Here is an 11844-nt window from a genome sequence, read left to right as displayed (position 1 = left end):
GACTGATCAGCATGCAGAAGTCAGTTCTAAGCAACTCAGGAACTGAATCCTTCAGCATCCTAATCCTTACATCCACTCAAGGGAGCAGGTTCCTGAAACTTGCCAAAACCTGTAAGTCTCCACGAGTCTTTCTAAATGGATATTTTTTTTTTGCTAGTCTACTGTTCCTGCAAATATTACTGCAGTTGCTGAGTTTGTTGTGCATCTGTTAAACTTTAAAAGCGTCTTTGGTCCATTTGTGTAGACGCGCTAAAGGGAAAGTGGGCAGTTAGTGAACGCAACGTACTACACAAGTTATTTAGCCTCATGTAGAATAGTCCTTTGCCTGAGACTTTTCTACTTTCCTTAATGTTAATTGAATCTTCTTTTAGAAGCGCTTTAATCTGCAGTTATTATTTTATCTTGATGGTGTTTATTTAGAGTATATCTTTCTGTAAGCTTTTAGCAGAATCTAAATGAAAAGGTGTCCAAAAGTGAACTGGAGCTCTTATCCTCATTCACTTAAAATGCTCCTATCACGTTACTGGGTAAATTACTATGTGGATTTCTATGACTCAGCATGTCATCTTTGGTCACATTAACATTGCTGTTACTGTTGATTATGTTTGAGAAGTATTGCTTGTAGTCTTCTGACATTTTATTATATACATCTAGGCAATTTTACCTTTTCTGCCATCATAATGTTTCCTAGGCTACTTGCTCAATTTTCTTTCTGTAATATAAACTTAGATATGAATTCCAGTAACTTTTTTCTTTTGTGATTTTGAAAGTTTGGAGAGAAAAGCTAGTTTCTGAGCATTCTGTTACCAGATTAACATTATTCTCTTTATATCTCTGTATTTGAAATAGCTAGTGTTAATTTCATGAGGTAATTGGCTTGAAGAAAAGCATCTTGATTTGCTTGTACATCTAAATGTAGCTATTGACAGAAATGGTGAGCTGTGCAAGAGTAGCCTGTTCTGTTAGTGAAGACTGATTAATACCCAAGTGCATTTCTTGCACACAATTCTCTGTACGTCCACTGGAGTGAGTTGGACAGATGCTCTTTCTCTTTCAGTACAGCTGTTCTTCAGTGACATAGGCAAGATATGGACTTATCACCCATCATTTCATTGGTGTTTTTGCCTGACACATTGATCTAGCCTTCCTTTCTGCGCAGTCTGATTAAGGTAGGGAAGTTTTTCCTGCTACTTCCAGGTGAGGAGAGAGTTAGAGGTGGAGGCTCATTTCTGAGGGGGTGGGTTACAGCTCTCACCTCTTTCCTTGGTGCCCTGTGTGCTATGCAGTGTATCCTGCCACTGTGCCGTCAAGGGTGACAGGCCAGAGGCTTCCCTTGGGGAAGAGAGGGGTGTCTCTGGATGCGGTGAGCAGGGACAAGGATGGGGTCCTGCACTCTGAAATCAAATCAGCAGGGAAAATGGGGTAAATGAAGGGAGCCCCTGGCTCAAACTCTTCCTTCTACACCTCCCCTCCCCCCGAACTAAGTTGCTCTATCACTTTCAAGTCAATTTTTGTAATCCCAAACTGAGGACACAGTTGAAGACACAATTGTCCTTCTTCCCCCTTCCTATCCCCTTCTTTTGGCTGCAGCAAATGCTCAAGCTGTGCCGATGCAGCTGAGAAGCCTTGATCCAGCCTGACTCGAGCTACCGTATTCAAGCTGCTCTGCCTCTGACAGAAGTGGCTGCATGTAGCAAGTGAACATAAGCCCCTTTGCTCAGCTAAGTTGTCACTGCTGCAATAGTAACTGCTGCAGAGATGGAGATGTATCTTTGGAGTCTCTGCACTACTATAATTTGAGATGCTCCTAGAAAAGTTATGCAATGTATTTTGAGGAAAACAGTCTTTTCTGTACGTGTGACCTGAAAGCATGAAGAAGGAATAGTCACAAAAGTTACTCTAGGTTTTTACAGCAGGAAAGCGTTCACCTCAGCTAATTCTTGAACAGCTAAACCTGTTTACCTGGTGTTTTCCAGTGTAACAAAGAGTGCCACCTTAATGGGAACTATAGCAGAAGCTTGCACAGGGGATTGCTGTTTAAAAGATTATTTGACTGTATGCTTCTGAAAGTCGGTATGTTTGCTGAGGAGCCCCTTAATTCATATTAGGTACAGGAGGTGTTAAATAAGGCTATCCTGTGTTTGGCAGCTTAGCCCTGCAAGTGGTTTAGTCCTCACATGCCAAGGAAGCTAATAAGTGCATGTTGATGCAAGTGGATGTTGTGCAAAATAGCAGCGAATCAGCTCAGGTCTTCTTCCCACTCTGCAAGCCTACCAGCCCCAGCATGGTGCAGATATCTGAATTTCTCTTAGAGAAACCAGTCACCATCTGGTTGAGTGAGGTGGCACTCAAGTGGAGTATGCAGCTGAGATAGACCTTGGCTGATCCCATGCAGCACCACTTTGTCCTTGTCCCAGTGTTCTGCACTGGCTCATAGGCCCATGGACTGCACGGTGGCCAGGCCCAACGCTGTGCCTAAGCTAAAGTGAGGGTGCAGGGCAGGAACAAAACAGAGCTTCTGCTGGGCTAGCTGGTCAGTGCTGGCCTACCCAGGCTATCTGGACTTTGGCTCAGCCATGTCTGTAGTGAAGAGGTTGGCCTACTCGAGATAACTGACGTAGGTTTTCTGCTGTCCAATGTAATTCTTCCACTTCTTCGACTATTCAGTAATATTGAGATCTGAAAAATACACTGTATGCTAAGTACCTGCAGTCTGAATGCAAACAATTAACAAGGACTAATGTGAAGAGTATTCTACTTTCCATAGCTCCTAGTCGCCTTCCTCCCTATTCTGCAGAGCCACCAAGTTGGTTGGTTATGTGAGTCTCTTGCATCCTTTAAACTGAAGGAGACTGTTTACTGTTGCTGCCCTCTAAAATAGACTTTAATATTCAGACTAGTCTCATTAAACACAGATGGGCAAGCTAGAGCATTGCAAAGGTTAAGAATTAACTAGACCTTCTCTCTGATGCTGAGCATTTCATATTTCAGGAGGAGGTATAGTGGAGAGGATTTTAAATTGAAAATGTTAAGCTGCACACTACTTCGCAACTGAATACCCTAGTGCGTGTGCTATCAGTTCCTTTTGGGCTCTTCACAGGTGACCAGGCTAGTTTCTGGTGCAGAGATAAAGGTGTATCCTTGCAGTCTCTGCACTATTATGCTTTGAGCTGCTACTTTACAATTCAATAATAAATTGTTACTCCAATGCAGGAGGAATCCTTAACATTGATTAAAGCAACGTTTCCCCTGTGCCTTGCTCACTTAAGAGTGGATAAGCGCTGCTTTATACTTTTCCATGTTCTGCACAAGTGATGGTGAACTTGAAGTAGTTAATGCTGAAACACTGAACAAAGAAAGCTTCTGCTGAGGAAATGTAGTCATCTTGTTTTAGTAATGAGCTAAAGCATTTCAGCATCTGCTCTCAGGGGGAAAAAAAATAATGTGGGGGATTTTGTTTGTTTGCTTGCTTTCAGTCAGGAAGAGTAGCTTCTGATGACTGATATAAAAACAAAAAGGCAAAGGCAGCTAGGACCTTCCTCATCTATAGAGTGATGCATGGTTCCTGTGCAGTTTAAAAACTGCCCTACTTTCCCTAGTTCTAGCACTTGACATTTACGCATCCAGTACAGGATTTTATATAATACAGTTTTAATTACATCTGAGCAGTGTTGGATTGCATAGATTATAGAAAACAAGTCATAAACATCATATTTCTTTCACTTGCCTGTCATGCTTTGGATGGTGTAGTGACAGATTTGGGCTAGTACAGGACTATGGTCTTGCTTTCTACTTCTTTGCCAGAAGGCTGCATTTTATGGTGAACTAGAGGGGCTGTTGATGGACCCGCACGTGATGGATATAGAGCTGCACTAGTCCATTACAATGCCTGGGAGGTGCTCAGACATTTCCACTTGTGGTTGTGGTGGTTCTTGTGCATGGCCTGGCTCTGTTTATGTACAGCATCTTGCCACTGTGAACTGACTGCAGTGTTACCTTCATAGCAGGCAGTGGCTGGTCCTTTAGCTAAGTGGCCTTCATCAGAAGATCTTCTATGTTGTTTTTCTACAGTTTATGCCAACCCTTTACTGTTAGCTGATAGATTTTTGAAGAGCTGTTTAAGTGTGCTTCAGTCTTTCTATGCTCCTCCCAAATCTGTGCCAGTATACCACAGAGGACAATATATGGGCAAAATCCACAGGTACAAATAAGCTACAGAGTAAGAGAGTTAAAAGGTGGCTTCTTGCTTGAAGTCTGTGTGCAGGGATCAGAATTTCTTCTACCTCACGAGGTTCATCCTTTTTGGCTCCAGTACGCAGCAGGAGTCATTGGAAAAGAACAAAGCAAGTCTTTTTTCATGCCTCAGGAAACCGTCTTTAGTCTGCAAAAGACGTTGATTATACTTTACTCCTCTTTTGCTCTTATTTAACTCCTGGGCATACTTCAGAAAAACTTCATCATCCATTTCAGTGTGTAGTCTTGTTGCTTTGGAGATTACTGTAGCGATCAGTGGCTGAGCCTTCTGTATTTGAGTATTCATGGTTTTTTTTAGTGGCGCTTGGGCAGCCAAGAACGCCATCAGACAGATGATGCTCTTAAATGACTGGATGTTCTCTAGTGCAGTGTTTTGAGGGGAGAAGAGGACCATTATTTCTTTGCACCTAGCAATCTCTAGAGTTTTTTTTTTCCCCCTCCTTGTATAATACTACTGACACTTCAGAGAACCGACCTTTTTCCAGTGTTGGCACTCAGGACAATCCATCTTTTAAGAAAGTGTCTCCTGTAGCAGTTGTGAGCCTGAGAAGTACTCAGCCTGAAGTGTGAGTTTTGCTGGCATGGTCCTACAGCTGAACAACCTGGTGAGTGTCAGCCTTGACCCAGAAAGCTGCGTGCAGGAAAGGAGGCTTCACTTCAGGTGATACCTGACTGAGCTTAAAAAGAGAAGGGGGGGGGGGGGGAAACTAGTAGGCGCTATTGGTGTGTCAGTGTGGCCTGCCTAATCATAGGTGATGTTAACACTGGCAAGCAAGAAAAAGCATTCAAACGCAGAGGGAGACCCTGTGAATGCCCCTGAAGGATTCAAGGCACTAGGGAATTTGGCTGGCCCTACTGTGTAAGTAGTATAAGTCTCAGCAATGTTCTGGCTTCAGATAACCTTTTCTCCAGGCTATCTAGCTCTAGCTTTGAGCAAAGAAATGCATGAGTTTTGGCAAGAATCAAACACTAAAGTTATGAGCCTAGTAGTGTGTTAAGTTACTGACAGAAAATAGTATTTCTCTGCATCTCTTCCCTTCCATGTATCAAATGGGAAATAGTACTTTTTCACAAAGAACTGGAGGTGTAAATCATTAGCATCAAGTATCTTGATGCAATTTATAGACAGTGCTCTTCAGAAGTTTTCTTCTTTGCTTATATATCTCCTGCCAGTGTAGGAGTTACCATAATACAGCAGGACACTGACATGTCTAATCCCCAATTCTGCATCTGGCAGCAGCCATTAGCTAGTACTCAGGAGACAGGTAAAAATAGATTAAAAACCACTATGTAAGTAGTCCAGTGCTTTGTTACACAAGAGATAAAAATGCTTTCATTCTCTTGAAACAAATTCAATTAATCCTCTTGCAGTACTTGACCTAGTTAGCATATCTACAAACATTACTTCTGCTACTAAACTGTGAATGTGGTTAATTATCCTTTCCTTAGGGGGGAGAGGGGGGGAAAAAATCCATAACCACTACTTACCTTGACTTCTTGCTCTGACCAGAATTCTCTTGTGCTCAGTGATCAATTGCTTCAAACTTCCATCTTTTCCCTTGCATATTTTCTGTCTCCGCTATGTTCCATATGTCCCCTCTTCTCCTTTTTCTTCTATTTCTTTATCCTCCCTCCTTTATCCCCCTTCCAAAAATGTGATATTTTTGGAAGTGGGCTGCTCACAATTCTACAGCATTCAGTCCCTTTTCCCACACAATATCTTTGTAAATGGACCACACGGATTTGGGGAGGGAGGTATGGATTTTCTGCTACTTCATTTAAAAAAAAAAAAAAAAAAAAAGCCAATCCTGGTTGTCTGTTAGGTGCTACTAGAATGAACATGACAATTATTTCTAGCACTACACGATTAACTTACACTTCAAATTATTCTTAATTACATCAAATACCCTTTTCTAAAATGGGAGAACTTCCTTTGTCAAATACTTAGGAATTTTAAGCTTGCAGACATCTAAAAATGTTTTCTCTGCGTATAAAGATTCTAGCAGAATACATAAATTGCCAAGAAAATCAGTGTTCTTATCAATGAAGGAGACGCTGTTATCACAAAATCTTTAATCAAAGGAGTTCCATAGAGTTCAGTGTAAATGTAGCAAGATAAAGGGAAAGACAGGACTGAAGATTGCACTAGTTGAAATACTTTTTCAACCTCAGGTTAAGAAAAATCTGCTTTTTGGTTGAAGGGGAAGGGGTGGAATACAATAAACATGTTTTGGTTAGTTCAATAAATTTGAACACTTAAAAATTAGACCGAGTTCATCTTTCAGTACTGCTGAATTCAGTGAAACTACTCTAGGATACTTTAGCATCATGTTACGTTTATAACAAACACATATACTAAAGGAATAGTAAGGTCCCATCATTCAGTCTTTCCTGTATGTTCCTACCTCATATCTCTTCAGACTAACTGAAGAAGTCTGGAAATGTGTTGGTCCTGGTTTGGTTACGGATTAAATATTTAGAGAAAGGTGTAATTGCAGGTCTCAAAAGTAAGAATAGTCTGTTAGTAATAGGCATTAAAAAAATCAGCTCTACATGCACACATATCTAACTTGACTGCAGATACAAAGATCTCGGACTTATTGCCTTGATTTGTCTCTCCTAGGATTATCTGGGCATGGCCCACTTACCTAGTTTCTTGCTGTTGTAGATGCTTTGCTATTGCTCTTGGTCTGTGGCATCCAAGCCTTGTGTCCCAAAGGCTAAAATGCAGTTCTGTAAGAGAGAAATATAGAGTTCTTAAAATGAAGATGACACATCTGATATTGTCAAATACAATCTTTGTGCATCATCTTTGGGAACGCTTGTCCATTTGATCAGTGAAGACTTTTGGGTTTTGCAGAGCAAGTATGGTTTGCGCCCTGAACTCACGTTGTAGCTGATGTTGGCTCTAGTCTCCCCACTATCAGCAGCTCAGGGCTGTTCTGAAGAGCCTAGGCACCGTTTTCAAGGTAGTAAATATCTCTGCTGCTGTCATATGTTGCTGGGGGAGAAGCAGGGACAGAGAGCAAGAGCCAGGGAATGTAACAGTCAGATACTGTAGCTTCTGGTTTCAGGTACGTGCCTGGTATGTGATTTGACATCATCCCCGTTATGGTTTTTTTTCTTTCTTCTTCTCTCTCTCTTTTTCTTTCTTTTTTTCTTTCAGCAAGTGTTGAGTAAAGCCAATGATCTAGATATCTAATTGCTCAATCCGTAAAACAGATGAAGCTGCATAAGTGGTGTAACAAGTTGTTAGTTCAGTGTTGGCACAGATGTCAAGAAAAGTGTTCATACTCTACTCCAGGATAAAAAAACGGAGTTCTTGCAGCAATACTTAAAACACACAGCTCTGTTTGTGGCTCTGGCTAACTTTTTTTTTTTTAATTTTAATTCTTATTTTTTTAATGGCCAACAAATTTTTGACCATCTTTCCCAACTCTGCTTGGCATTTAGACTTGCAGGGAAGCTTATTCATGTTATAGCATTTGAGGGAGCTGAAGCAGAGGGAGGAACATGGCCTAAATGTTCCTTTTATAGACTGGCAGAAGAGGTTTTTATTATTCACCAAAACTTGCACTGAATTTGTACAGCACTGCTGCTATGGAAATAAACTATGGCTTTTTAAGCATGGAACAGAAGAAAAATGCACTTTACATGCTATTTGTTCTCAAATGGTTCTTTGAACAGCAGTAACTTATTTAGCAGTAATCCCTTTCAGGACACAACAATAAAGTTACCAGGAAAAGGAAACTTGTTTGTTTTATCCTCGGTTTGACTAGAATCATAACCCACATCTACTGCATAAATTGTGGTCTGTGTGGCCAAGTACCTGTGTAATGTGTTGTCCTAGCTGTACTAAAGCGGTAACAGGTCCTGAGTGAGTGCTAAACGAGAGGGAAAGCGCATCTGGATAAATAGGCTTTACTCCAATTCTCAGTACTGATGTATTAGTCGCAGAATAAAAATGTTAATTGTTTTTTTTTTTTTTTTTTTTGCTGTAAGACTAGATTAATACCAGGTTAGGGAAACTTTAGCTAGCCTTTGTTGGCATTCCCATACCCACTCTTTGAACCGGGGGGGGGGGGGAAAAAAAACCGTGTGTGTATATATATGTATGTACATATGTATGCACACACCTGTATATCGTATTTTTTATATATGATGTATATATTATTTTATATGTATTCGCCGACAGGCCGTGCCCTGTCTGCCCGCGGGGGAGGAGGGGTGCTCGGCGCTGCGTGGCGGGGCGGCCCCCGCGGCGCAGCACCGCCCTCGCCGCTCCCTCAGGAGAGAGGTCGCCTCTCTCCCGTGCCCCGCGGTGGGATATTTGGGAAGGGGAGATATGAGCCAGCCGGGCAGCGCCGGCGGGGTGGCGGCCCGCAGCCCGGCTCGGCGCGGCCGAGCCCCACGGGTCGCGGCCGGCCGTTGGCGCGGCGCTGCCGCCCTGCGCCTTGCGGTGCCGTTGCTATAGCAGCGCCCGCCGCATCCTCGCGCTCAACTTTCGCCTCTCGTTTAAAAGGCGAAGGAGGGCGGCGGCGGTTGGCGGGGGGTGCGCGGCTCCGGCAGTGCGCGCCCGCCCGCCCGCGGGAGGCGGCGGCGGCTGGGTTGGACTGCGGGAGCGGCGCCCTCCGCGCCGGGCTTCCCCCGGGCTTGGCGGCCGCGGCCACGCAGGGAGCCATTTTGCCGAGCGGGCGGAGGGTCCCGGGGCGGGTGTCCCCGCGCGGGCGCACCTCCGCGTCCCTCTCTCTCTTTTTCTCTGTAACCTGCGTGTTCTTGCTCTTGTTTTATCTCGCTCCTCAGCTTCTGCCAGAGATAGTCCAGCATGCCGATTGCCCACTTACTGGAGCTATGGAAGAGGATCGAGGTGGAGCCCATGGAGACGGAGGTGAGCGGGGCCGGGCCGGGCCGGGGAGGGGGTAACCAGCCTCCGTTCCCGCAGAGAGAAATCGCCTCAGAGCTGTTTCAGCTGTCAGGAAATCGGGTGTCACTAGTGTCCCTCATCCCCTCGGGTGTAAATGTTGGGAGCGGAGGGAGAGGCGAGGCCGAGACACCTGTTGCTTCTGAAGCGCAGGGCGCCGCGGGGCTCGCGCCGTCGGCAACGGCCCCAACGGCCCCGCTCCCAGGCGGCGCTCCAGGGGCTGATCGACGCCGGTTTCTCTCTAGACCTCTCCTTCTAACGAGTTTGAATCGGAATTGTACTCGAGGGATTTGAGGCTGCTTTGAGGGATAGCATGTAAAAGGGAGGGAAACCTGCAGAACAGACTGAGTGGGATTCACTTAGCGTTTACGTGTAATCTCTGATCTGAGGCTGGGATACTTCTCTGGTCAACTGGACTTGACTTCTTCATGCTGCTTCTCTTCTACTTAAACCACTCATCTTAAAATTAGATTGCGTTTTGATTCTGAGCTTCCTTGTGTTTGTTTTAACATCAGCACAAAATCAGAGCAAGCCAGACCCTCTTCTATTACGTCTAAGCACAAGACTATGCTTTCAGGATCATGCTGGAAACCCTGCTGTAAGAAATAGCTGGCTACTGTATTATATAGGCTCACTGTATTTGTATTGTAGAGCTTTCATTACCAGCAGTTTAAGATTCTCTTACTTGTGTCAAGAAAGGTATCATCTTCTTGTCTTTGTGCAGTTAGAGACACAGTGGGGCCCCTGTGGTTCTGGAGCTCCTGAGAAACGCAATAAAAATTATGTATTTTTAGTCAATTATTTCCTGTACAAGGTATGTTTTTGTAACAGGTGACATAAAGAGATGAATAAAACCTGTGAGGTGTGGGGTTTTTTGGGTTTGTTTAACACTGGTTTTCATTTACACTTAAAGCTCTTCCAACTTGATCAGAGTGCTGTTAAACAATGTTTTTGTTGTTTTTTAATATTACTTAAAACAGCTGGGTTACAGGGAACACAAACTTGTGCCTCAAAAAAGCGGTTGCTGAACTCTGGAAAAGGTTTCATTCATAGCATTAATTTAAGCACATAGAAGATGATGCAAAAGTCGATACTGAAATGTGTTATATCGCTATAGCTCATTCTGGGTCTCTACCTCACTTCTATCCGAAATGAATTTGGGAGGCTTAAAGAGGTTTCTGTTGTGTAATTTACTTTTAAGTGCTGTCACTTGCTCTGATTTGTGTAACACAAGAAATCTGTGCTAACATGCTTTATCTAGGTAACAGCATATTGTTTCTGACTGTATAAACAGTTAGCTGGTTCCTTGTTCAGTCACTTTCCTGATGAGGGGACTTGTATAACATGCATCAGGTCCTTCTTCTGTAGCATTGTATTTATTGTAAACAATTTTCTGCTGGACAACGTGGAAATGATGTTTTCCTTCGCCAAAAACTGAAGTCTGCCTTTCCATTGAGCAGAGTATCTGAGTAAATGCATGTGCATACTTGCTCTCTTTCTTCCTCCTTCCCTCTCTCCTAAAATCAGTTTCCGCTTTGTATGCGTCCAGTATTTTTCGTACTGATCCAGACAGAAAACAGTCAGTGCTCAGATTGGGGTATCTGCCAGCAGCCCCTGGAAAAGACTTCCCTAGATCACAGGCTAAGCTTCCAGCTCTGCCCTGAAGCCCAGCGTCCATTGCTTGGGACAGTAACTTTCCGTTGTCACCTCTCTTGTTGGTAGAGGAGAATTAGGCCTTTCTTCCAGTTAAACTGAAGAAAGAAAGGGTGTGGCTCTCCTTACCGAGTTTAACTGACCCTTTACAGAGCTGGATAATCAGATGTTTGATCCCCCTCCCCCCCCTCCATCTGTCCCACCTTAAAGAATGCTGTAGTTAGGAGTTACGCAGTTGGTTCTGTCACTCTTGATATGAGATTCCTCTTGCAAAGAATTTACAAAGGATTAATGAATGATAGCATAAACTTTTGGAGTTTAGATAAGAACAGCACAGCACCATTTATTCCTCTTATTTATTGCTACCTTTAAGCATATTAAAGATATGCTATAACTCATAACCCTGTAAATCATGCTGTAGATAGAATTCCTAAAGCACTACTTGTTCTAATCTAGTTTAGGTATATGAAATTAATTCCATCTCTTGTGGCCTGTTGTCCACAAAGGCCATTTTTCTTTTCAAACAGTGATGACATTTATTTTTTAGCTAATCTGAATGCAGCTTAAACACTAGTGATTGGACTACTTCTAGGGAGCTGTCATGGACTCTGAATCTGTGTGGGATAAAATGTTTTCATGATTGTCTGCAAGTTGTTCTTTTTCACTGAAGCTTTTCACAGTTGGTAGATTAGTAGACAAGGAGGGAGACGGTTTCTTTCCCTTATGCATATGGACCTCCTCCTCCCCTCTCTTTAATGCCAAAAAACCTTTTAAAATAGATGCTTTTGTGAGTGGCTGTGCATGACTCAGGTGAATGACTTGCAAATATTAAGGGCAGCACTTATAGTAAATCAATTCCTCTATAAGGAGGAGCGCAGGGAGGGCATGTTCTGTATTGCGTGTGCAGAAGGAAAGATTGGAGCAAAATTCTACATTTCTTCACCTGTTGACTCTGCAGGGCATAAGTTTTGTCTGATAAGCAAGGAAGTTGGGACACTTAATGGCTCTGGAGTTCC

General features: G+C 43.3%; 1 protein-coding gene across 1 annotated transcript in view; it reads left to right on the top strand.

Annotated features, from left to right (window-relative positions):
* Nucleotides 1-8557: 8557 nt before the first annotated feature.
* The window catches only part of RPS6KA2 (ribosomal protein S6 kinase A2), a 329479-nt gene continuing 326192 nt past the window's right edge, over nt 8558-11844 (top strand). The window contains exons 1-2 of the mRNA XM_068938966.1: nt 8558-8575; nt 9058-9142. Of these exons, the coding sequence (XP_068795067.1) occupies nt 9080-9142 (63 nt within the window). The 5' untranslated portion in view covers nt 8558-8575; nt 9058-9079. The remainder of the gene's footprint in view (nt 8576-9057; nt 9143-11844) is intronic.

This window comes from Struthio camelus, chromosome 3 (assembly GCF_040807025.1).
Source record: "Struthio camelus isolate bStrCam1 chromosome 3, bStrCam1.hap1, whole genome shotgun sequence".
Taxonomy (NCBI): domain Eukaryota; kingdom Metazoa; phylum Chordata; class Aves; order Struthioniformes; family Struthionidae; genus Struthio; species Struthio camelus.
The sequence above is the reverse complement of the archived record's forward strand: the minus strand, read 5'-3'. Positions and strand labels throughout refer to the sequence as shown.